The sequence below is a fragment of the Aythya ferina genome, assembly GCF_964211825.1.
Source record: "Aythya ferina genome assembly, chromosome: 5".
Classification (NCBI taxonomy): Eukaryota; Metazoa; Chordata; class Aves; order Anseriformes; family Anatidae; genus Aythya; species Aythya ferina.
Genome location: NC_140301.1, coordinates 45,641,410 through 45,666,526, shown reverse-complemented (window position 1 = coordinate 45,666,526; position 25,117 = coordinate 45,641,410). Strand labels below are relative to the sequence as shown.

General features: G+C 68.9%; 2 protein-coding genes across 5 annotated transcripts in view; both read left to right on the top strand.

Annotated features, from left to right (window-relative positions):
* Positions 1-1,133: 1,133 nt before the first annotated feature.
* On the top strand, positions 1,134-22,250 carry SYT7 (synaptotagmin 7). 4 transcript variants are annotated; one of them, XM_084522599.1, is made up of 13 exons: positions 1,134-1,486; positions 9,968-10,071; positions 11,392-11,471; positions 12,733-12,864; positions 13,420-13,635; positions 15,946-16,311; positions 17,518-17,643; positions 19,846-19,981; positions 20,372-20,642; positions 20,774-20,943; positions 21,495-21,609; positions 21,701-21,900; positions 22,013-22,250. In XM_084522599.1, the coding sequence occupies exons 1-13, from the start codon at positions 1,216-1,218 to the stop codon at positions 22,115-22,117; spliced, it is 2,292 nt and encodes a 763-aa protein (XP_084378725.1). In that variant the 5' UTR covers positions 1,134-1,215; the 3' UTR covers positions 22,118-22,250. The 4 variants fall into 4 exon arrangements, with proteins under 4 accessions (XP_084378725.1, XP_084378726.1, XP_084378727.1 ...); XM_084522600.1 differs by lacking the exon at positions 17,518-17,643 and having other exon boundaries at positions 1,135-1,486; XM_084522601.1 differs by lacking the exons at positions 15,946-16,311; positions 17,518-17,643 and having other exon boundaries at positions 1,140-1,486.
* The window catches only part of CPSF7 (cleavage and polyadenylation specific factor 7), a 33,801-nt gene continuing 13,504 nt past the window's right edge, over positions 4,821-25,117 (top strand). The window contains exon 1 of the mRNA XM_084522610.1: positions 4,821-4,824. The gene's annotated coding sequence lies outside the window, so the exon portion shown is untranslated. The remainder of the gene's footprint in view (positions 4,825-25,117) is intronic.

Genomic DNA, 25,117 nt, shown 5'->3' with positions numbered 1-25,117 from the left:
ACCCCGTGCCAGGCCATGGGGCCAGAGCAGGCTGCAAGGAGCCCGAGGTGTGATTTGGGCACTTTGGACCTGCTGCCTTGCGGTCCTTGCACACCTCCGCCTGCCCCCTGCTCAGCCCCATCCCCAAACACGGACCCACAGCCTCTTTTAGGAGGGGGCATTCCCTGCTTCCTTCCCTGCTCAAAACCCAGCCTGCGGGCAGGGCAAGCCGAGATTTGGTCCCAAGAGGTTCTGAACCACCCCGGCATGGGGTCCTGGCTCTGCCCAGCCCCGGACAGCTCCAGGGAGCCCCCACCTGAGCCCCTCCATCCCACGAGGCCAGCTGGGGCTCTGCCCCTGGGGGCTCCACGACACCCTGGCCGTCCAGGCGAGCATCCCACCGCTCCCACGGTGGGGGCTCCCCCTGCCCCGCAGCCCCTCTGGGGGGGTGCTGGAGGCGGAGGTGCCGGTGTTTGCACACCCCCAGCGCTGCGCAGAGCCGCGCTCCCGTTTGTTTGCTCTTCTCCTGCATCTCTTTAGCAAATGGTAACGAGGCAATAAAAGCCGGGCAGAAATTGCCTCTGCGTGCTGGGAGAGGGTGGGGGGGTGAGGGAGGGAGGCAGCGAGCGCACGGCTCGCACCCGTTCCGCGCCCCCACGGCTCCGCTCCGGGTTTTCCTCCGCCCGCCGCTGCCGCCCTGCCCGCAGTGCCCCGGCGGCCGCCGCCGCGCCCCGGCACCGGGAAAACCGGGCCTGGAACCGGCCGGAACGGGGCCGCTCGGGGAGGCTGCGGGGTTGGGGCGCCGTGCGGGGCGTGTGCGCGCGTGGGTGCGCGCGTGTGCGCAGCCCCGTGCCCGCGCCGCGCCCGTGTGGGCCCCCACGCAGCGTGCGCCCCGCGCCCGGTGCCCCCGCCGTGGGCGCGCTGCGTGGGGGCGCGCGGGCGGCGCCGGCCGCGGTTCCGCGTGGGCGCGCGGGGGCCGGGAGCTCCCGCGTGGGCGCGGCGCCCCGCGCGCGTCCCCGCGTCCTGCCGCGCGTGGGCTTGCGCGCCGCGCCCCGGGCGCGTGCGGCACCCGCGGCACACGCGTGGCCGCGCCGCTGCTCCCCCCCCACCCCCGCCCCGTCCCCCACCCACCCACCCACCCCACCTCCAGCCCCGACGCCCCCCCCTGCCCGAACCCCCCCTTTCTCTCCCCGGCGGCTGCAGTTTCCTCTCCCGCCAGCAGCGAGCAGCAAGTGGATGCGCGGTCGGGGCACACGCGCGCACACCCGCACACACACGCACCCGCACCCGCGCGCCCGGCAGCAGGCAGGCAGCGGGCGGGCAGCACGGGCTCCGCGGGGCTCCCGGCCCCCCGCCGCCGCATGCGGGCCCCCGCGGCCCCGCCGCCGCCGCCCGCGGCCCCCGCGCCCGCCCCGCCGCCGCCCGCCGCCGTCTGATGAGCCGCGGCCCCGCCGCGCCCCGCCGCCGCCCGCCACCATGTACCTCGACCCGGAGGCTGCCAGCGCAGGTGAGCCCGCCGGGGGCACCGGGAGGACGGGGAGAAGCGGGGGGCACCGGGGGTCGCCGCCGTTCTCCCCCCCCCCCCCCGCCCAGCCCAGCCCCGGGTTGCCCGCACCGCTCCCCATCGCCACCGCCGCCGCCGCCGCCGCCGCCCCCCGCCGCCCTCTCCGGGCTGCCCGGCTGCCCCCTCGGCTCCCCGGCTGCGGCTCGGCCGGAGGTCCCGGCCGGGAGTTAGGGCACTTTGGGGACAAAGTCACCGCCGCGGCTCCCAGACGAGTCACCGCCCTGCGGAGCCGCTGGGGCCGGGGCTCCCCAGCCACCCCCCCCCCAAAAACCGGCACTGCCCCAACCCTCGGGGCCGGCGCCCCCCAAACCGGGCAGCACCCGGAGCCCGCGGCTGAGCGCTCGGTGCTGTCCCTGCAGCCCCTCCCCAGCCCTCGCCTCCCGGGGTCCCCCGGCCCCGTTCCTCCAGCGCCGCCAGCACCGCGCCAGGGCTTGGGGAGGGGGCTCTGGCCTCCGCCGTTTTGCTGAGCTCATGCTCTGAAGGCAGCGCTCGGCCTCGCCTCGAGGGCTCCGGGACACCGCCGGGGTGCTTTGGGGCAAGGTTGGCAGGAGGGATGCTGCTGGCACGCGGCGGCTCGCTGGAACCCCGCAGCCCGCAGCCTTGGGGTCCCCGGGCCCAGGGAGAGGGCAGAAGGACGGCGTGTCCTGCGGTGGCAGGGGACGTGCCGGCGGGGATGTGGCGGAGCACAGGGAGCGCAGGAGCTGCCGGCGCGCCTTGCTGGGGCCAGCTGCAGGCAGAGCCAGGCCTGCGGGAGCCGGCAGCGTGGGGACACGCCGGGGACCGCCACCCGTGGCACCCGTGGTGGGTGACAGCGCCAGGGCTGCCCGGGAGCCGGCGGCCCCGGTGAGCAGCCTTCGAGGGGAAGCTGTCGCCTCCATGGGGCTCGGCGCTGCCGCCTGCTGCGGCACGGGAGCAGCTCGGTCCCACAGCGCTCCGTCCCCACAGCCTCACCGGGGTGGGATGCCCTGCGGACAGGGGAGCGCGACACCGCTGGTGGCCTGGCCAAGGTCACCCGGTGGCGTGGTGGCAGAGGGGGGGACGTGAGCCCTGTCCCCGCCGGCACTACGCGTGGCCCTTCCCTCCCAGAGCCCGAGCGCTGCGCCCGAGTTGCTTTTCCCCCCGAACTTTGCACCTGCCCCCAGTTTGCCCCTGCCCCTTGCCCCCACCGTGTGTCCCCCTTGGCACACGCTGGGCCACCAGCTGCTGTGCCAGGCTGCGAGGTTGCACGGCAGAGCCTGAGCTCTGAACAGGGTGCAGACCCCTTCTGTTCCCCCAAATCTGTCCCTGGCTCTCCCCACACACAGGGGTGTCCCCGCAAGGCAGGCTCTGGGGCAGCGGGGTGCTGCGGTGCCAGGCACCAGGGCACCATCTGCTTCGCCCATCAGTGCCCCTGCTTCCCTCTGCTCCGCTGGCACCTGCGTCTGCCCCTGCTCCTGGCAGCCCCTCTGGGTTTGGGAAGAGCCAGGCTGCGTGGGGCCCTGGGGGGGCACAGAGAACATGGGGGTGCTCTGGTTTTGGGAGAGACCCTTCTTGGGCAGAGGGTGCCATCAGCCCTCCCGAGCCCGGTGCTGTGCTCCTCTGTGGGCAAAGCCCACCGGGGGGTGCAGGGTGGTGGCTGTGGCCCCCGGTATTCCCGGTGTGTTTTGGGGGGCAGATGTCTGGGGTGATTCGGGAAGTGTTGCCACCATCTGTGACGTGCCCGGGGCAAAGGAGCCTCAGAGGGCAGGGAGCAGCCAGTGGGTGTTGTGGGGATGCCCGAGGAGGCAGCTGCAGGGGGTGTTCAGAATCGGGACCGAGCCGGGGGGGGCTTCCCAAAGCGGCCACATCCTGCTGGGGGGCTGGGGGGGCTGCTGGCAGGGCCCTTGCCCGCGGTACCGCGCCCTGCAGCGTGTCAGGGGAGCTGTGGCCGAGGGCAACGCTCTGAAGATTTGGCTTTGAAGCCAAAGGTGCCCTCTGTGCCACCGGGACGATGTCCCCCACGCTGGTACCCCCCCTCCCCACTGCCCTGCCACCCGCCGTGCTGCCAGGCGAGACGTCCCCTCCGTCCCTGCTGCCGGTGCCAGCTGTCCCCTCTCCGGGCAGGTCCCTCTTCATCCCCGCACACCAGGCAGCTGCTGGGAGCCGCAGCCGCTGCTCCCCACCTGCGTCCCCGTTCCCAGGGGCTCCGTTTCTGCTGGCCCCTGGGGAGGCGGTGGATAAATAACCCGCTGCTGCCTGCGCCTTCCCCCGGCGCTGTCTCGGGGAGGGCTGCGCGCTGGCACGGCGGGTGCCGGGGGACGTCGGAGCGGGTGCCGAGGGTGGGACAAAAGCTGAGAGCCGGCTTCGAAACGAGACGAAACGCCCGGCAGGAGCACGGCCGGGGGCGGGCGGGGGGGGGGCTGGCGCGAAGGGGCTGTGAGGAAGGGGGGAGCGCGGAGCCGGGGGAAGGCAGACAAAGAGCGGAGGGCTGGCAGCGCTCGCGGGCTGCCCAGCCTCGCTGGGAGCCAGGCACCTGCTGCAAACACGCGTCCCGCACGGCGCGGGCACAGCACCTTTGTCCCCTGCCTGTCCTGCCCCCTCCCTGTGTCCCTGCCTTGCTGGGGGCTGGGGCTCCCCCGTTTGCCAGCCCCCAGCCCCCCCAGAGCGGGCTTCGTGCTGCTGCCGGTGCCCCAGAGCATCCTCTACAGCCTCCCCCCATCCCCATCGTTCCCAGCTCTGGCAGCGCCCATGTCCCCCCCCCGGTGGCTCCAACCCATCCCCCGTGGCAGTGGGGTGCCTGTGGGGGTGCTGAGCCCCCCGGGCTCTCGCTCACCCATGGGTGCTGTCTCTCTCTGCCCACCCCCCCGAGCAGTTCAGCTGCTCACAGAGGTGGCAGGACGGGGATGGGGACAGGGACAGGGGATGGGGCTGGCTGCGGGGGGTGTGGGGAGGGGGACGGGGAGGTCTGGCCGATCCCCCCCGCGCCGAGGAGCAGGAGAGGAGCTGGAGGCGGCTTTCCTCCGCCTGATCTCGCGGCTTTTCAGCCTGCCGGGGAAGGGCGGGGGAGAGGGGAATGAAGACAGATGCAGATAATATCGCTGCCACCCCCCGGCCCCTGGGGGCTCAGCTACAATATCTATTATAGATGAATTCAGCAGGGGAAGGGCTTTCGAAGAGCCGACAGCAGGGCTGGCGCGCAGGGACTGTGTGCAAAGGCAGAGCGCCAGCCGGGGCGTCGAGAGGGGACCTGGGCTCCTGGGAACAGGGCTGGGGGGCCGGGGGCACGCGGGGGCGTCCCTGGAGGGCTCGGGGGGCTCGTCCCGTACCCCACGGTCCCGGCTTTCTCGCCGCGCTGGGCTGCCGTGCGCCCACCCGTGGGCTCGGGGTGCCCCGTGCAGGGTCCCCCCGTCCCCTCGCAGCGTCCCCGGGAGGCTGGGCTTGCGGCCCTGCTGCAGGAGGGAGCGGGTCACCTTGGGGGGAGTTAATGAGGTTTGAAAGGGAAGCGGCCGGTGGCGCTGACGGAGATGGAGCCGGGGCGATGGAGGAGGCTGGGGCAGCGAGGGAGGGAGCGCAGCGCAGCGGGATGCGCGTCTGGCTGGGGGGGTGACGGGTGGCTGCCCCCGCTGCCCCGTAGGTGACCATCCCCACTGTCCCGGGGTCTCAGCATATAGCTAAGGGGTCTCCCAGTCCTTTCCATATCCCTTCCCTAAGGGCTGTTATTCCCTTCCTCTCTCCTCCCCTCCCAGCTGTGTTTCTTCCCTTTCCCTCTCCTTCCTCCCCCAGCACCACCAGCCTCTGTTTTGGGGGCTGCCACCGTGCTGAGCATCCCTCGTGTGCTCGCAGCCCCTTGGCTCTGTGCCCTCTGCGGGGCTCCCATCCCCACAGTGGTGTTGGGGACGCTGCCTGGGCAGTGCCGGGGGCTGGCAGGGGGCTGGCAGGGGCGAGGAGGAGGAGGGGGCGAGGCCGAGGCTGTGCGTGCAGGTGCTCAACCTGAGCGTGCCTGCGTTTTGGGGGAGATGGCACGGGAGAGGTCAAGGTGGGGGGAGCCGTGAGGGATGGCACAGGGATGTGGGGAGGTGGGCTTGGAACAGGGAGGGTGACGCCTCGTGGGATGGGTGGAAACCCACAGGTGTAGAAAGTCCTGGGGGGCTGGGGGGGGGCTGGCACTTGTCGGGAGGAGCGGCACGGTGGGGACCACGAGGCGCAGAAACCACGCGCGTCTCCGGAAATCCTGAGCCGAAAATAGCCCGGACATGGGAGACCACTGGGGGAAGAGTGTGCTCACGTGCCAGATTCTGCCTCCACCACAAGCTTCTGCGCTGGAGTGGGGCACGGGTGCTCCCAGCTGCTGTGGGCATGGGGACATCGTGCCCTGGGGGCAGCAGGACCCGGCCTCACCGCCCTCCCTTCACGCGCCACGTACGGTGGCAGTGGCAGTGACCGTGCCGTGCACACAGCCTGAGCGCCAGGAGGGCTCTGGGCACCAGGATGGAGGTGTTGGGGGGTCCCTGGGGGTCTGGAGACAAAGCCCCCCAGGGCAGGCTGCTCCCCATGGGGGAGGCAGAGACGGACAGATTGACAGCTCCGGGGGCTGGACAGATGGCTGGATGGAGAAGCAGCTGTGTACGAGGGATGGATGGATGGAGAGATTGATGGATGTGTTGGAGAGGGGGACGCACGGATAGACAGACAGATGCACAGATGGAGAGCAGACGCCTGTTCCCTTCCCTCTCGCCCCGGGCGCGCCTGGTGCGCTGAGCAGCGGTGCTCGGCGCGTTGTCTGCGCAGACGGGTGCCGGGTGGCAGGACCACGGCCAGGAACCTGCCAGGGTGGCAGGATGGCCGCAGGGCTCCAACATCCCTGCCACGCAGCCGTGCTCCCCTCCGGGGACAGCCCCGGCCCCTCCTCGGGGGGGTTTCCACCCCAGCACTCCCCCTGCCCGCCGTGGGGTCCGGGTCTCGCCGCCCGCTCTGCCCATCCCACCCCCGCTGCGCCCGGCATCCCGCACAGGAGCGAAAGCTGCAAATTCACAGCTTCTCAGCTGCAACCTAAAAATAAGAGGTTTGGGAAATATCTAGCAAATGAGTGGGAGGATGAGCAGAGGAGGAATTAACGGCCTGGCGCCAGGCAAACAGCATCTGGGAAGCCCCGGTGTGGCAGAGCGGCCACCTCGCTCCCCACCCCGCGGCCTCCGGCACGGCACAGCCCTCCCACGGAGCACCGGGACTCTCCGAGGCTGTGCTGGACAGGATCAGGCTCCCTCTGCTCCTCCTCATTGCCGCGTCCCCTCTCCGTTCTCCCCATTTGGGTTCAGCATCGTGTCCTGCTGAGGCTGCGAGGCACGGCTCGCTTGGCACCCTCGCCCGCTCCCCCTCTCCGCGAGCGCTTCCGCTGCCGGGCTGGCGAGGCGCGGGGCTGGCGCGGGGCTTGGCGCATGGGGCGGGCACGCTGGGCACCCGCACCGTGGCGGAAGGCGGCTTGGCACGGGGAGAAGTTTCTCTGCGTGGAGCTGTGGCACGCCGGCTGCGGGAGAGGCTCTGACGGCGCTTCCCGAGAGCGCAGCAGCAGGCGGGGTGGGGTGGGGATGGATTTGGGAAGCAGGGAGGGAAGCTCTGCACGGCTTCGGTTTCTCCTCCCCGGGAATCGGTTGGGAAATTGGCTCTTCCCTGGGTTCTGCGCCCAAAAGCAAAGCCCTGCGAGGCTGTGCAGGGTGGGCATCCACGGGGCACCTGTGGAGCAGGCACCGGAGGTCAGAGCCAGCCCCGTGCCCACGGATGCTGCCAGCTCGCACCCACCCCTCGCCCAAGCCCTTTCTGTCCCGGGGAGAGATGCCCAGCTCCTTCCACTGGGCAGAGCAGGCAGGAGCCGTGATCCCTCTGGGTGCCCCTCGCAGGTGCTTTGCCCACCCACTGCCACACCGAGGCACTGCCCAGGGCCAGCAGTGCGTGGTGGCAGCTTGGTGACCCCGGGGGGCTTTTGGTCGAGTCGGGGTCTGGATCTGTCTGTGCCGAGCTCCAGCAAAGCCCATCCTGGTGCGCGGGGCCACTGAGGCATGCAGCACCACCCAGGCCAGGGAGCAGCAGCCCCCGCTGTCCCCCCTCCCTCCCTCCCAGCCCCCCGGCAGCACCGGTGCCGCCGCTCCGCCGCGTGTCAGATCCGTTGGCATCAGCACTTCTCGCCTCCGCCGGGCCGATCTCACGGCATCTCCGGCTCACGCGGCGCTTAGGAAACCATCATCCCTCTCACATTTCCCTGCGCGCTCGCTCGTGCTCAGGAGCGCCTGGTGGCTCTGCAGCCCCCCTCCCCAACCCAACCCCCCCAGCCCTGGTCCCCTGCTCCCAGCCCTTCCCATCCCCGGCACACGCAGGAGACCCGCGGGGAAAGCAGCACTGCGTTTGCCACGCGCTCCCCGGGGCTGTGTCCCCACCCGTGCCACCCCCAGCCCCGCCGCCCTGCTGCACCCCAGGCAGCACCCGTGGCTGGGGACGAGCCAGGAGCTCTGAGCTCAGCTTCCCTGTCTAATTAAGCGGCGCTAATTGCCCAGAAAACAAGTCATTTAAGCCTCTGCTGCAGCGGAGCCTAGCGTTTCCCCATTGGCGCTGGGGGCGCGTGGCCCCACGGGGGGGGCAGGTCCCCGCTGGTGTCACCGGGGCAGGCATCGAGCATCGGCACTGCGTGGCGCCGGCAGGAGCCAAAGTCCCCTTGGTGACAGCATCCCCGATTTCTCCTTCCTAAGCAGGATAATCCTCGCAGCCCGGGCTCCACGGTGCAGGCAGCACGCATCCCTTCCCGCTTTTCTTCTCCCCTTTTATTTCCCTTTACCGGATTATACTGGAGATGAACTTCACCCTGCGAGCACCGTGGCATCTCCTGAAGCTGCTGGCTAAGCCGGGGGGGTCACAGCCACCACCGGCACGGGGTCACTGTCACCGCATCCATTAGCTTGCCTCTTTTGGAGCAGCTGAGCTGGCATTTTCCAGCCTGGCCTTGCTCAGGGCGTGCTGAGCCTTCCCAAAGCCTTTCGCTGTCCCGCCTGGCTCCCCCCTCCCTTCCCCTGGGGACACACAAGGGACATGGTGGCCGGGGACATTGCAGGGATGGGGCAGAAGCTCAGCCCCAGCTGCTGGGGAGGCCGGCAGGGCGCAGGGATGCTGGGGACTGGGAGCACTGGGGTGCCACTTCCCCTGCCCAGGGTCCAGCGCAGCGCCAGGTGAGGTGTCCCGGGTGTCACCGTGTCACCAAGCAGGTCTCGGGGCCACGGGGAGCAGCAGCAGGGTGAGTTGGGGGGCAGAAGGAGAGCTCGCCCCCGTCCCTGCCCACACCAGGCTGCCCAGTTAACCCATGCCGAGCGCTCTGCGCCCCCAGCAGCTTCTCTGGCTGCAGTTTATAAATGTTTGAAATTAAGGGCTGGTCCCAAATTCCCTCCTAGGCAACAGTTGCTAAGCGAGTTTTATTCACAGGTCCTCGTGACCGAGCGCTGGAGCCCCCCCGGCCTGGTTTCGGAAGGAGGCAGCGTGTGTGTGGGCTGGGGCTGACGGGGGTCCCAGGACCCCAGCCCACAGGGAGCCCCCAACCCCATCCCCACCGCCCCGGGGCTGGCACTGCCACCTCGCAGCCCCGGCAGGCACCCAGCTCCGGCCGAGGCAGCCGCTTCTGGGGCGTTTGTAAAACTCCTCTTCACCGCCACCATCACCCCAGCCTCTCTTTTTCATTCCCCCCCGAGGCCGGGGGCCACCGGTGCTGGGGCCGCTGTGTCCCCCCTCGTCCTTCTCCGGGCGGCAGGCGTGGGAGCGGGGTGCTGGGGTCCCTGCCACGCAGCGGGGGGATGCTGGGGCGCTGGATCCAGCCTCTCTGACTCATGCGAGCGCCTGAGCCGCTGGCAAATTTCATTACAATAACAAGGTCTGCGGGCGAATTAATTATTAACGATTATTGTTTAATATTTATACTGCAGCACAGCTACGGGCACGCTCGCTCCGGCCTCGCTGCTTCCCACCGCTGGCTGGGGTGCGAGTGGCGGCCAGTGCCCACCCCAGGCTGGCAGCGGGGATGGCACGGCACAGATGCCACCCCAGGGGGGGTCCTACACGGGGGTGGGCCTGAGCGGGGCTGGGGGCCCGCCAAACCCCCCCGCTGCAGCGGGGAGAGGCATGGGGAGGAGCGGGGTGGCACCGGGGGCGCTCAGCCAGGGCTGCCACATGGCCCTGGTGTCTCCCTCCCCTCTCGTGCCCGGGTCCCCATCTCACATTTATTGCTGGGGGGCAGCTCCCTGTGCCGTGGCCCCCGGCGGTTTGAGCAGAGGGGTGAGCGTGGGGGGCTCTCAGGCTGCAATGCAGGGGACAGAGCCAAGGGGACAGAGCCGGGGTGCCCTGGGGTGGCCGTGGGTGCCATAGGGCAGCCGTGGGTCCCCAAAAGGGCTGTTCCTCCCTGTCCCCCACCTCAGCTCTGCTCTGCTTCCCCCACAGGGGCCCCCTCCCGCGATGTCATCCTCGTCTCAGCCATCATCACCGTCAGCCTTAGCGTCACCATCGTCCTGTGTGGCATCTGCCAGTGGTGCCAGCGCAGACTGGTAAGCGGCCCCGGGGCTGGGTGCCCGCGGGGAGGGTGGGGGGGGACAGCGGGGTGGCCGTGCCCCACGGGGGGGCTGAGGGGTGCGGGGCTGCCTGCAGGCAGAGCCCATTGCCGAGCACAGTTTGCGGCGATGCCGGCTGCAGCTTTTATTTTGCTCTTTAGGAAAGGCGATAATTAAATGTTTGGGTGAAACTGTTTGTGCGGCACGGAGGGAAGTTTCCAAATACGTATAGATACGCGCTTGTGGCAAGCTGCAACGAGCTGGCCCCTGTCCTGCTCGGCGTGCTCTTTCCTTCTAGAGCCCAGCAGGATGGCAGCCAGCCTGTCCCCATCCCCGTCCCCGTCCCCACCGTGGGCTGTGTCCCCCAGCACCTCCTGCACCCCGGGGTACCCGGCGTCGCCGAGCCCCCTCACCGCCCTGCCCGGCCCTGGCTGCATTTCCTTCACGACGAGATCCAAATCTGGGTCAAGTGCTCTCAAGGCAGAGACTTGTCTTTTGTGGCTCTCTGCACGGGAGAACCCCCCCAGCCAGAGGGGGAACCCAAACCAGCCCGCAAAGGGAGGCGGCGGCTCCTGCGAGCGTGCCCGTGCGCGAAACGTGGGAGGAGAAGGGCAAAGCTGGCAGAGGAGCAAAGAAGCAGAAACCGGCCGGGAATACATCCAGGCTGGGAACTGGAAGCCGTGTCCCCAACCCTCGATGGCACGCGGGAGCCACGGCCAAGCCGTCTGAGCTGCCAGCCCCGTGCTGGCACACCTCGGGGGACGGTGGCGGCGGTGCGCCCGTGGGCACCGTGCCGCGGACAGGCCCCGGGGGTGCCGTGGTGGGGGCTGGTCCGTGCCCCCAGCCCTTCTCCCGTCCTGCTGCAGTCTCCGGGCACCTGCAGCGCCACTCCTAATCGTTCACTAATCAGCATTAATTGCGCTCTTGTCCCCCCTGGAAGGGAGCAGCACACCGAGCCCACGGTAGGAAGTCACGGCGCAGCGCCCTGATTACAAGCCCCAGTTAGGAGCGAGCGCGGCTTTGTTAGCATATGGCACCGCTTCCCTTTTGCTGGGAAGGTGAACTCAATTAATCCAACTTCAATTAAGCCTAAAATTACACGCTCCTGCCCCGTGGCGGGGCGCGGGGTGCAGCTGCTGCTCCATCCTGGGGACGGTGCCCGGCGTGGGGACGGAGCCAGCCGCTGGGCAGGAGGCACCCACGGGAGGATGTGAAGGCGAGGGTAAAATTTGGTGCCAATTTGGAGGGCACGAGGCGCAGCCCCCCCTGCCGTGGTGGGGGCTCCGTGCTGCCCCTGACCCTCTGCTGTCCCCCTAGGGAAAGCGTTACAAGACGTCCCTGGAGACCGTGGGGACCCCAGACTCCAGCCGAGGCCGCAGCGAGAAGAAAACCATCAAGTAGGTGCCAGGGCGGGGGGAGAGGGGCAGGGGCTGCGGTGCCAGCGGGGGCCCCGGCACAGCCACAGCCCACACAGCGCCCTGCCCGCCGTCACCTGTGCGGGGACACCGGGATCGAGGTGCCCCGAGCCGCCCAGCCACGGAAGGACCCTCCCTGGGGACAGAGGTGGCTGTCCCCTCTGCTCCCAACAGCGGACACTTGCCCAGCTCTCTCCCGCGGGCTCGATTTTAGGTTGGGGACGCTGGGTGATGGGTGGTCCCCCTGTGGTGCCGAAGCATCCCCCACTCCTGCAGTCACCCATGGGGAGTTATCGGCCCCTCAGACAGGGCGGAGGCGCTCCCACATCCCCCAGCCCCTGCAGGAGAGGGTCTCAGGGGCACTGGGTGGTTTGCGCCTCTCTCCAGCACCCTGGGGTGCCCCTGCCAGCTTGCCTTTGGCGTGGTGTCCCCAGGGGTGTCCCCGAGCTGGGCGTGCTGAGCCCTGCCCCACGGATGGAGTGCCCTGCAGGGCTGGGACAACCAGGGGTGTGTGAGGGAGCGCGGAATTGGGGTGGGTATGGGGGGATGGCAGCCAGGGGCCCCCGGCTCCACTCCTGCACCCCCTGGCACCGTGGGGATGGAGCGCACCTCGCTGTGGGCAGAAAACAGCCACGGTCCCGACCAGGGCTGCCTCAAACCCCGGCCTCAGTGGGGTGCAGACACCCAAGATCCTGCTCTGGGACGGGGCCACATCCTGCACGGCTCTGCCTGTGCAGCCGGCAGCATTTTGGGAGCAGCGCGAGGGCAGAGCGCTGCCTTGGATGCCCATGGCTCGGTGCTGGTGGCAGCAGGAGGCGCGGGACCCGCTGCCATCTCCCCACACTGGCAAAAGAGGGGGTCCCAGCATCGGGGTACCCAGGCACAGCCCCCTCCCGTCACCGCCGCTCGTCTCCCACCCCCTCAAGGCACAGCGTCGGCCTCCGGACCCGGCTGCCCAGGACGCCAGGATGCGGCCCCCTGCCCAAACCTGCGCGCGGGGTGGCAGCGCCGGCAGCTCTCTAACCCCTCTGCGTCCTTCTCTCCTTCCCAGCCTGTCTCTCCGCAGCTCTGCCCCGCTCCGTCCGTCCGTCCGCCCGCCCGTCCGTCTGTCCGTTTCTCTCCGCAGGGCTCGGCCGCAGCGGCTGGCCGGGGGGCGGGGGGACCGCGCTCCCCCCGGCAGGAATTCAGCTTTCTCTCTCTTGTATTTCCCTCTTCTTTCTCCCCTCGTCTCCGGCCGCTGTAGCGATCTAGACAGAGACTTTTGGAATAACAATGACAACACAGTGCAGCAGAAATGGAGCTCGTACCCTCCCAAGGAGTTTATACTAAACATTTCACCTTACGCCCCGTACGGTGACCCGCGCCTTTCCCTCAAGTGAGTCTCTCCTTACCGGGCTTGCTCGCGTCTAGTGAGTACATGGGCAGCACCCACGCGCCTTCCTCCTCCTTCTCCTCCTCCTCCTCCTCCTCCTCGTCCCCCCGGCCCCCCATGGGCAGCCCCATGGAGACGAGCAACCCCCCCCCACCCGCTCCCCGGTGCCCCGGGGCCCCCCGGCAGCACGGGTTGGGGTTGCGCGTTCGGGACAGGACCCCGGCCCGGGGCCCCTCCGCCTCCTCCCCCCTTCATTTTGGATTTTTTTTTTTGGTTCTGCCACCTCCACCAGCCCCCCCACACACACACCCCGCACACCCTCCGGCCAGGGGCCTCCCTTTGCTTTTTTTTTTGCAGTGCTGATGTCTCTCTCTCTCTCTCTCTGTCTGTCCGTCTCGTCTGTCTGTCCACCTCTGGCTCTCTCTCCTCCTCCTCCTCGTGTCCCCCACCCCACACCCCCCCGTTCCCCGTACAAAACGGCTCCCCCCACATGTCCGTCTGTCCGTCCGGCCCCTCTTCGTGTCCGTCTGGGGGGGTCCGACCGCCGGCCCGGCCCAGTGGCTCTCTGTTATCAGGGGCTAAGCTGACAGCGTCGGCCACCGCGGGGTTGGCGGGGGAGCGCGACGGCCGCCCCGGGGAGAAGCAGCGCGGCGGCGAGGACGGCCTGAGGAGCAGCATCTCTGCCCACAGCGAGCCCAGCATGGGGAAGGCGGCGAGGGGCCGCTGGCACACGGTGCAGAGCCACTTGGCTGCAGGGAAGCTCAGCCTGTCCAAGTGAGTGAGCACGCACGCTCCGGCACAGCCTCCCCGGCCCCCCCCCCGATGGGGGCAGCAGCTCGGTGACGCCCCTGGGGCAAGAGCCGTGTCCCCACAGCACGGGGACGGCGTGGGGATGCGCGGCAGCACCAGCCCCGTGGTCCTACCCGTGGTGCTGCAGCGGGACCTGGCACCGGCACCTCGCCTGCAGCTCTGACGCCGGGGGTGGATTTGGGCAAAGCTCGAGCAGGATCAGGGCTAGGGGAAAAAAATGGCCTTCGTGTAGGACTCGCCAGCTGGGGAGCACGTCGGGCGTCCTCAGCTTGCCACCACCAGCGTGGCTCTGCGGGTGGGACCACACTTCTGGTCTCCGCTCCCCAAAAATGGGGCTGCAGCAGCCCCTGCTCGTGGGCAGCACCGGGCAGCGGCGAGCATTTGGGGCGTGCTGGGACGCACCGGGAGGCGAGAGGGGAAGGAGAGCGCGAGGAGGTGGTCCAGCACGGGATGTGTCCGTGCCCGGTGCCAGCGGAGAGGGGAAACCCCCCGGGAGGTGCTGAGGCAAGGCACTGCCACGGCAGGGAGTCAGGCAGGGGCTGCGGGTGGCCAGGAGCCGGATGGACGGATGGACGGACAAACAGCTGCCACCACGGGCTCCGCTCGCACAGGCTGGCAGGGGCAGGGTTAAGGGGACGGCTGTGACGCCTGCAGGCTTTTTCAGCCTCTTTTCCGCAGAGCCTGCTGGTGGTCACGTTTTGCTGCGTTTCAGGTGTTTTGAGGGGGTTCTTTCCTGCCGGGGATGATCCCCGCCGGCAGCAGGCTGCTGTGCCATCCCGGTGCCACCATCCTACGGCTGCTCGGTGGTCCCAGGGGATCCCAGGCTGGTTTTGGGGGGCTCAAGGGGGTTGCAGTGCCCCGTCCCCAGCCGGCTCCCGCGTGGCATGGTGCTGGCAGAGCCCGCGCCTCCAGCTGGCTCGGGGCCGAGCCGAGCCAGATTTAGTTTCCTGTGACGGAGAGGTTGTAAATTGAACTAATTTAGGATTTGATAGGAAACCGAAAGGAGGTCGGCGGCAGGCGCGGGGGAGGCTCAACACCCCGCGTGCCTCCAGGTCCCGGCCATGGGGCCGGATCCGTCCCAGCTCTCCACTCCCCTCCCTCTCTCTCTCTCTTTCTCTCACCTCTCACTCTTTCTTCACCTCTTTTTTTTTTTTTTTTCTCTTTAATTTCTTCTCCCCCTCTCTGTTCCCCCACTGCTGCGATGCACGACGGCACAGCTTCGCCCCACGGTTGCAGCCATCGCCCGGCCAGCCCCAGGGCAGCGCAGGGACCGGGGTCGTGGTGGGGGGGCTGCTGCTGAAGGCGACTCTCCTGTGCCGGGGGCTCCCCGTGCACCGAGGACCCCCAGAGGGCTTTTGCCAGGCTGGCTGGGCTGCACACCCCTTGTTCTGGCGGGCTGGGCGGCTGCTGCAAACACCCGCTGTCGGCGCTGCGTCTCCCTCGAGCCGCTCTGCACGCCCGCGGTGCCTCCAGGCGCGCACCCGGCCACGCGTTTTGTCCCTGTCCCCGTCCCCGTCCCTGTCCCACCGCTGGTACGAGCCATGAGCTCTGCAGGCTCCATGGACATCGCAGGGCTGTGCTGGCTGCGCCCCGTGTGCCTGCAGCCCCGGCTGCCTGGGCAGTGATGGGCATCCCCGTGGTTTTGCCTGCTCGTCCCCCCTCACCGGGGGGGCAAAGCCCATCCGTGTTCCCCGGCGCTGCGTCCCCACCGCCCCCCTGCTGCCTGGCTTGGCCCCGGGGACACCCGGCTCGCTGTCCTGGGGCTTGGTCCCCATCGCTGCGGGGACCGCCGCCGGCACAGTGCTTTGGGGACGGCGAGGCTGCGAGACCCCGCAGTGGCACGGGCTGGGTGCTGGGCTGGGAGGGACGGGGACGGGGCTGGCTGGCTGGCAGCACGTGAGCGGGCGCCACGCGGGGCACCGAGGGATTCGCCTTCACGCAGCAGCCTAATTAGCTCGCAGACGAGGTCGGTCGGCCGGCAGGCTGGGAAGGCGCCGCGGCAGCAGGAGGGCACCCAGCCCCTCGCCGCCGGCGCCCGGGAGGCAGCAGCGGGGCGGCCGGCGAGATGGCAGCAGCGCGGGAGCCCGGCGCTGCCGGGGAGGCCGTGCCGCGGCCGGGAGGCAGAGGAACCGCTCGCTGCAGCCGCTGGCCCCTGCCGGAGCGCTCCCTGCGCTGGGGCATCTTCTCTCTAACTCTCTTCTTTTCCTTCCTCCAATTTTGCCCCTTCACCTTCTTCTCCTTTCTCTCCTCTCCTCTGCCCTTCCTCTCCCTAAGTTTCGAGGACTCCACCTTGTCCACAGCCACTACCCTTGAGTATATCCCCACCTCAGCAGGCGACCCCAAATGCCAGAGGCCCCGCACGCTCATGCGCCAGCAAAGTCTGCAGCAGCCCCTCAGCCAGCACCAGCGAGGCAACCACAGCCAGCCCACCACCAGCCAGAGCCTGGGCCACCTCCAGGCCCACAGCGGCTCCTCCGCTGCCGGCAACCCCCGGGGCTCCCGCGGCGGCCAGGGGCGCCAGGGCATCGCCGCCGGCTCCAAGCATCGGACAGCTGGTGGCCGGAGCCGCTCCAACCCCGGCAGCTGGGACCACGTGGTGGGGCAAATCCGCAACCGCGGCTTGGACATGAAGTCCTTCCTGTAAGTTCGCTCTCGGTCCTTTCCTCTCCCCTGGCGGTGCCTCCAGGCTCGGGTAAACGCTGCGCGCGGCCGGCGGCGAGCGCCGGGTCCCCCCTGTCCCATCGCTGCCTCCCTGGGGGCTGGGACTCTGTCCCCAACGCGGGGGGCTGGGGAAGGGGGTCCCAAATTCCTCCGGCTCGCCTCCCACCCTGGCTTTGCCACCTGCAGCACCGCAGGGATGCAGGGATGCTCCGGCTTCGTCCCCGGGGCGGTGGGGGTGACCCTGGGGGTGCAGCCCTCGTGCAGGGCGACCGGCTGCGCGGCCCCGATATTGCCGCCTGCCTTCCGCCTGGGCTGTGATCTGCAGGGGCAGCCGGGCGGGAGCTGCCGGAGGCGTGTGATCTTTAATCTGCCTGAAACGCAGCTCCCCTATCAGCGCTGGCTTCTCAGCCTCCAGCGGCGAGGACTAATCTGCGCCCCGCGCGGTCCCCATATCTCGGCACATGACATCGCCGCGGCTCGGCACACTCCGTCCCCTCCTTCCTCCCCTGTCCTCCCCGCCGTGCCCTCCACCGGCCCCCGACGCCCTGGGGGATCCCTCCCAGCTGCGTGTCCCCCCCCTGCTCCATTTGTCCCCTTCTCACCGCTGGTGGGGAAACCTCCAGCGGCCCCTCTCCGCCGCGCCGCGCAGCCTGTTTGCTCCCACGGGCAGCCTCCTCGCCGGCTCCATTTGCCGGCTTCCTGATTTATAGATGAGGCTCATTAGCCATCCCCCGGGTCGTGTTCCTCTCTGTTTACCCAGCCTTGTCGCCGGTTCCAGCCCTAATTGGCAGGGGGGGGGGCCCCATGGAGCAGGGCCGTGCCGAGCATGCGGCGCTTCCCCGCCGCAGAGCCGCTGCCGCTGACCACCGCCGCGCTGCGGAGCCATGAACGTCTGCTGCTTCTGCTCCTTGCTCATTTACCCTCCCGCCCGGCTCCCGGCACCACGGTGCGGGCACAGTTTCGGGCCCTGGGATGCCGTGTTGGGCAGGAGTTGGTGCCTTTCTCCCCGCAGCCGTCCCAGACGCTGTTTCCTCCGCAGGGGCCGGTGGTGGAGTGCTCCCCACGCTGCCGTCCCTGCCCGCGGGGCCACCGCTGCAGCGGGTCCCCCGCCTGACGCTCTGTTCTCCTCTCTCTTTCTCTCTCTCCCGTTCTGCTTCCTCCCCGCGTGCGGGGCCGCCTGGGCAGGGAAGGCCGGATGGTGGTGTTATCCCTGGTTTTGGGACTCTCAGAGCAAGATGACTTTGCCAATATCCCCGACCTGCAACCCGCTGGGACGCAGCCGAACCAGCCGAACGCTCAGGGGGACAAGAGGTATGAGTAAGGAAGAGGGCAGTCCCGCAGCAGGAGGAGACCAGGGCCTCACCCAGGGTGGAGGAGGAGGAGGAGGCCGGCCTCGCGGAGCGCCCAGGTTGGAGCGGCCAGGCAGCGGGCACGGCGACGTCTGCAGACGCCGGCAGCTCTCCTCGCCACTGGAGCGGCGACGCCGAGCAGACCCCGACCCCTTCCTCCCCCTCCTTCCCTCCCCGCCTTCCCTCCGTCCATCCCCATCCTCATCGCCGCCAGCGCCGTGCTGTCTGCATGCTGGGGGGGGGCTTGGGGTGGCCGTGGCACCGAGCAGGGCAGAGATGCCGTGCCGGGAGAAGGGGGAGCGGGCAGGGAGCGGGCACGGCGCGGCCAGGCTTGCGGGGACCCCACAGCGCGCTGGCAGCTGAGACGCATCGCATCCCAACGCGCTTCTCATCCGCCACCGGTGCCCAGGGGCGGGCAGCACTCGCCAGGACGTGGGGGCAGCTCTGCAGCGACCTGCGGCCCCACCAGGCTCCTCGCCGGGGCCCACCCAAAGCTCCTGCAGCTGGCGCCGGTGGCAGAGCCCGGCTGGACCGGGGCACAGGGAGCAGAGGAGCCCCGGGCGGTGTCGATGCCGTCTTCGGGGAGGCGCGAAGCAGGCGGGTGCTGCCTCCCCGCGTGATCAGCGTGTTAATGAACCGGCACCGTTCTCGCCCACCGGCTATTTTTACCCTGCTCGGCTCAGTTTCGCTCCATGTTTTAGCACTTCCCCCCCCCCCCATTTTACCCAGCGCCGCGCAGCCGCTCGCAGCCCCGTCCCCGCCATCACAGTGCGAGCATGGCCCTCATGCCTCCATCTCCTTCCCCTGCCCCTCAGCCCCCCGGGGCTCGGCCGGCGGAGGGGACAGCTCCCCACCAGCACTCCTCCGCCTCGAAACGTTTCCTCCGTCCCCATCTCTTGGCTTCTTCCTTCTAGCCCATCCCCAGCGGCTCCAGCCAAGCGCCTGGGTTCGTCTCCTGTGCCTTTGGCCAAGCTCTCTGTCCACCCTGCTCCTCTCTCTCCCCTTCCCTCCCTCCAGGCCGGCCATCCCGCGGTGGAAGACGCTGCTCCTCCTCCTCTCTCTTGCTCTTCCTCCCTTTCTCTTGCTGGCCCACGACCGCCGCTGGCGCACACCAGGCAGCTCCAGCGACACCACACCCGCCCGGCCCCGCCGCCGCTGTCTCTCCTCCGCCTTCACTCTGTTTTTAACCTGACTTTGCCTCTCTCCAGCTCTCTCAGTTTCTTCATCCTCCCCGTGCGCCGTCACACCTGTGTGAGGGGGCTGCCCACAGCCTCCCCCTCCACCCCCCAGCGCCGCCTCCATCCCCACTGCTCCCAGGTCTCCGGCGTCTCCATTGGCGCGTGCCTGCGTGTGCTTGCCGTGTCGGTGGGCGTCCTGTGTGCATGCGTGGCTTTGCCACCCCGCGGGCAGCGCTGCCAAGGTCCGTGCGTCCCGGTGCTGCGCCTGTTGTCCGTCTGTCAGTTTGTCCCCGTGCCTTGGCTTGTGGAGGAGCCGCGCCATCCCCGCGGCCAGGGCGCAAGCGCGTGTGCCCGCGCGTGCCCCCTCCTTCCTCAGGTCTGTCCCCACCACCGTGTGCCTGTGTCCCCCGTTGTCCCTGTGCCTCCCGGCAGCGTGGTCCCGGTGTGTGCCCGCCCGCCTCCATCGCTGCTCTGTCCGTCCGCAGCTCCCCCCGGCTCCATGCCCAGCATCCCCGCAGCCGCCAGGACAGGCGCCCGAGACCCATATGGGGCCAGACGGGGTGGGCGTTCTGGCTGCAGGACACCAGGGAAGGTGGCCCTGGGTCAGCGCTGACCCGAGAGGGGATGGTTATCAGCCAGGCACTGAGCTGCAGCACAGGGCACCGGGGCTCGGCCACACAGCCAGCACTGGGTGGGCGCAGCAAAGCTGGGGGTGCTGGAGAGGACCCCTGGAGCCAGGAGGTGGCCGGGGGCGGTGGCTGCACCTCGCTGGGCTGATGGCATGCCCGGTGAGCTGGCTGTGAGGGTCTGACCTGCGCACCGGCACCGGGCTGGCACCACCAGGGATGCCCACAGGCTGCTGTGGGTGGCCGGCACCTCCACAGCCCGGCTCTGCCTGGCTCCGGCCCACCGGGGCGCCCCAGGCTGCGGGCATCTCCTCGGGGTCCCCCCGGCCCCGCTCTAGGGCGCTGCTTCTCTTTCCCCAGGTTGCCAGCCGGCGGCAAGGCGGTGAACACCGCACCCGTGCCCGGGCAGACGCAGAACGACGAGTCCGACCGCAAGACGGAGCCGCGCTCCTCTGTCTCCGACCTGGTGAACTCCCTGACCAGCGAGATGCTCATGGTGGGTGCCACGGGTGGGCAGGGGCGCCGGCCTCCATCCCTCGCCCGCGCCCATCTGGGCATCCCCTCGCACCCACCTCCGGCAGTCCCAGCCTGCGCCGCTGAGTCCCCGTCACGGGGAGCGGTGCCGGGGCCGTGACGGACGGGCTGTCAGGAGGGATTTGGCTAATTGCTGCTCCCCGTCCCCGCGGAGCGGAGCCAGGAGTCATCCGAGGGGACGGTTGTGGGTGAGATGGGAGAGGCTGATGCCCGCTGACAGCTGCCGCCGCAGAGCCGGAGACGCCGGCGCTCGGGGCCCTGCGGTGGTTGTGGCTCCAGCCTGGCACGGCGCGGCCAAAACGGCCCCGAGCAAGGCGTCCGCCACTCACGACCCCTTCTTCCCCCGCCGCAGCTCTCACCGGGCTCCGAGGACGACGAGGGCCACGATGGCTCCAGCCGGGAGAACCTGGGCCGCATCCAGTTCAGCGTCGGCTACAACTTCCAGGAGTCCACCCTGACCGTCAAGATCATGAAGGCCCAGGAGCTGCCGGCCAAGGACTTCAGCGGCACCAGCGACCCCTTCGTCAAGATCTACCTGCTCCCCGACAAGAAGCACAAGCTGGAGACCAAGGTGAAGAGGAAGAACCTGAACCCGCACTGGAACGAGACCTTCCTCTTCGAAGGTAGGGGCTGGGAGGGACTGGGATGCCCGGCCCCAGCACCCCGGGGTGGCTGCCGGTGACGAGAGGGGCCACCACGGGAACCTCTCGCAGCTCTCGGGCTGCCTCCTCATCCTCCTCCGTCTCCGTCGCAGGGTTCCCCTACGAGAAGGTGGTGCAGCGGGTGCTGTACCTCCAGGTCCTGGACTACGACCGCTTCAGCCGCAACGACCCCATCGGGGAGGTGTCCATCCCCCTCAACAAGGTGGACCTCACCCAGATGCAGACCTTCTGGAAGGACCTGAAGCCGTGCAGCGACGGCAGCGTAAGGCCCGTGGGGACGGTCCTCGGGGGGGGCTGCCCCTGTCCCCGCAGTGTCCCAAAGAGGGGACAAGTCTTGGGGCCGCCCTGGGGGCGCGTGCTGGCTCGGGTGCTCCTGCGGGGTGTCCACACGGGGCTGCTCGCGCCTCGTCATCTCCATCTAGCAGCTATAGGAAGGCATTAAGTAGCCCAAACCCAGTGCCTCATTTGGGGTCAGGATGAGATATTTCAGGGAGAGCTAAAATTAAAGTTTTCTTTCTCTCCTGCCTCTAACAGGAGCAGAAAACATCCCACAGGGGTTGGCCCCAAAAGCATCCCACAGGGGATGGCCCCAAAAACAGTCCCACTTGGGACGGTCCTGAAATGTCCCACTGGCAATGACCCCAGAAATATGTCCCTCCCCCACGAGGGTGGCCCCTTTTTCTCCTGCCCGGTCCCAAAGTCCACTTTTGGGGTGGCTCCAGGTGCCCCCAGCCCACCGCCCCGGTCCCGTGGTGGGACACGGAGGGGTTTGTGCACCTGGGGGGGCCCTAAAAGCCTCTGCGCCCCCCCCAGGGAAGCCGCGGGGAGCTGCTGCTGTCGCTGTGCTACAACCCCTCCGCCAACTCCATCGTGGTGAACATCATCAAGGCGCGGAACCTCAAAGCCATGGACATCGGGGGCACGTCAGGTACGACCCCCAGCACCCACCCTGGGGGGGGGGCCAGGCCCTGTCCCCGCAGCCGGCCGGGGCTGAGCACCACGCTGTGCCCCCCCGGCAGACCCCTACGTGAAGGTGTGGCTGATGTACAAGGACAAGCGGGTGGAGAAGAAGAAGACGGTGGTGATGAAGCGGTGCCTGAACCCCGTCTTCAACGAGTCCTTCTCCTTCGACATCCCCACGGAGCGGCTGCGCGAGACGACCATCGTCATCACCGTCATGGACAAGGACAGGCTGAGCCGCAACGATGTCATCGGCAAGGTGGGTCCGGCCCCAAAAAATCCCGTGGGTGAGGGGCTGGTGTCCCCGGAGGGGGGCCATCGGAGGGTCGGATGGACAGAGGGACGGCACGTGACGCTGCGTGTCCCCGCAGATCTACCTGTCCTGGAAGAGCGGCCCCGGCGAGGTGAAGCACTGGAAGGACATGATCGCCCGGCCCCGGCAGGCGGTGGCACAGTGGCACCAGCTGAAAGCCTGAGAGCCCCCCCCCGGCCCCGGCCCTGGGGCAGGACAGGGGTGGGACGGCGGTGGAGGGTGGGGGACGGATGGACAGACGGACGGAGCGCCCCCGTCCCCATCCCCAGCGCCGGGCAGGTCTCCTGCGAGTGCTTCCAGCCACCGACCGTCCCCAGGGCCCCGCCGCCCCCCCCTCCAGTGTCACCCCACATTTTGGGAGGCTGCCGGTGCGAGGGGGGGTCCCGCTTCCCCCCCTTTCAGCCCAGTCAGACCTCTCCCAGCGTCACCCCAGCGGGAGCCACACACGTCCTGCCCGGGGACATCCCCGCCCCCTGTCCCATCCCATTCCCACCCCCCCAGCCCCGGGGGCACCCAAGGGATCGGAAGCCATGCCGCAGTTCGTTAGCCAAAGCGGGCACATCTGTCGCTGCCTCCAGCGGGGTTTGCTGCTTTACCTCCCTCCCGGCACGTCCCCCGTGCTCCTGATGCCACTGCGCCCCCCCCGCGGTGGCACCCAGGGGTGCTGCACCCTGGCTGTCTCCTCACGGGGTGGCCCGGGGCCCACGCGAGCGCCCAGCGGGGGGGGGGGGTCCTGCGTGAGGATGGAGCGGGTGCCACCATCCCCACGCCGTGCACAGCGGTGTCCTTGTCCCCACTGTTGGCTGCAGGGGGCTGGCACCCAGCGGCTGCGTCCCCAAGGTGCCCGCACCGCCCCGTTGGCGCCCCGCTGTCACCACGGTGGGTGTCCCCCACGTGCCACGGTCCGGTGGCGTTGGAGGCAGCAGGATGGCAGCAGCGCTGGCTGTGAGATGTCCCCAGCAGGTGACACCGCTCGGTGTCCCTCCCCAGGGCTCCCTGCTCCACCAGGGGTGCACTCGGGGTGTCCCCGTGCCAGGGCCCCCGGCCAAGCCCTCCCGCAGCAGGGCTGCTGCCACCTCCGCAGCCATCTCAGGTAGGGCACGGCCACCCCCTGCCCACCGCAGGGACACCAAAGGGGCCGGGCTCTGCACCCCAGTCTTCCTGTGGCCACCACAGTGTCCCCCAGCACGTGCCAAGGACACCGTGTCCCCCCCACCCATGGGGACCAGCCTGAGAGCGGGGTGCCACCTGCCCAGAGCACCACGGGCTGCGAGCATCGTTCCTGCATCACAGCGTCCCCCTGGGCACCCTGGGGTGCCCCGCAGCTGGGACACCCCCACGAGCATCGGTGCCATCCCTTCGGGCTGAGCTCCAGCCACTGGGGTCAATTCATTGCGTGGGGGACCCTGCGCCAGACATCCCAAAAAAAAACAAGGAGCAGCCATCAAGGGGATGCTGCCCCCCCCATGTGTGTCCCCCCCCCCCCGGCTGCCTGCCCTCCTTCTGCCACAGGGGACTCGCCGCTGGGGGACAAGTGGCCCTGGGGACACGGTGGCACCGTCCCTGTCCTGCCGCCAGCAAGTGTCCGGCAGCCACCGGAGCCCCCCCCCCCCCCCGTTAGACCATTTCGGACAATCTGGAGAGAAGTCATAATTCTGCTACTACAGTAATAATAATGCTTTTAGGGACATTTGTATTTTTACCACATTTCTCTCTTTTTTTAACATAACAGAGGAGATGGATGCACCTGGGGAAGGGGCTGCAGCTGGGCTCGCGCACAAAGCCAAGGGGTGGCGGGGCCCCCAGTGCCAGGCACTGCGTCGGGCTGTGCCGGGGTCCCCCAAAAGCGGGGTGTGAGGGCAGGGGTGCCCGTCCCCCCCTGCCCCCCCCGCTCCTCGGGGAAGGGTGGGCTCCCCGGGGCCGTGTGTTCATTTTTAACTCTAGAGCTCTTAGCCGTTATCTTGTTCAGGTATCTCTCTTCTTCATGTGACGGTAACATCCAACTGGTGTGTAAAATAGAGAAAAAAAAAAAAAAAAAAGAAAAAAAAATGAAAAAAAAATGAAAAAAGAAAAAAAAAAAAGAAGCCCAGAGCGGCCGGCGAGCGGGTGTGCTGTGGATGGGGCGCACTGGGTGATCCCAGGAGGTGGGGGCAGACGGGGGGCACGGCCCCGGCGGAGGCAGGGGCGCCTCTTTGCAGAATCCTATTTTTGGGGAGCGGGGCCCCTCGTTTTCTGGAGGCAGCCCCTGCTCTCAGTAATAAAGGACAGTCAGAACTGCCAGCGTGCCTCGTCTCTGGGCTGGGGGGGGCGGGCTGGGGGTCCCCGGGGGGCTTTGTACCCGCTGTGTCCAACGCCACCGTGCGCAGGGCCAACCCACCAGGGCGCCTGTCCCCAAAGCGGGGGGTACACGGGCTGCCTGCGAGCCCGGGGCGCCAGCGGCACCACAAAGGCTCGAGTTGCTGTGATAAATAATTGAGCTGGTCTTGAATAAGTAAAGGAAACTCCAGACGCGGGGCTGGCAGGGGGTGATGTGCCCGGGGCAGCGTGGCGCTGGATGAGGCCGGGGCGCTTTGTGGGGGGGACACACACACCGGAGCCTGGTTCTCCTCGTGACCGGGGTCTGTTGGAGGAGGAGGGCGGCTGACGCGCTCAGTGCCGGTGCTCCCGTCATGCGGAGCCCGTCCTCGCCGCAGCGCTGCCGGTGCCTGCACCTTGGTGCCCGCAGTCAGCGGGAGCAGATGGAAATAGCAGCATGCTCCCAGCTGCGGCGAGGACACGCGGCGGTGTGCGCGGGGAGCTGCGAGGAGGCAGGGATATATATAGAGGCCGACGTATGGATGATGCACTGCACGCACGCCTCCCCAAGATGCCAGCAGCCCCGAAGGCTCGCGCGGAGCAGAAACGTGCAGGTCCCAGACAGCAGCCCCAGCCCGGGACAGGCACAAATCCCACACCCGAGCCGGGAATCGGGATGCGGGGTGGGAAGAGGCACTGGAGAGGCAGGGACCCCGTCTGCAAGCATCACCTTCCACACTTCCCTGTGCATGGATCTCGTCCCTGCTGCGGGGAGAGGCTGGCGGCACCCCCGGCTGCCTGCACCCCGCGGCGGTGGCACAGCCCTGCTCGAGGGAAAGCAGCTTCTTAATGGCATTGAACGCAGCCA

Coding starts and splice junctions, on each gene's coding strand:
- SYT7 (XM_084522599.1), top strand. CDS start 1,216: ATGCGCGGTCGGGGCACACGCGCGCACACCCGCACACACACGCACCCG. Junction 17,644..19,845: donor AACGCTCAGGGGGACAAGAG/GTATGAGTAAGG, acceptor CTCTTTCCCCAG/GTTGCCAGCCGGCGGCAAGG. Junction 20,944..21,494: donor AGCCGTGCAGCGACGGCAGC/GTAAGGCCCGTG, acceptor CGCCCCCCCCAG/GGAAGCCGCGGGGAGCTGCT.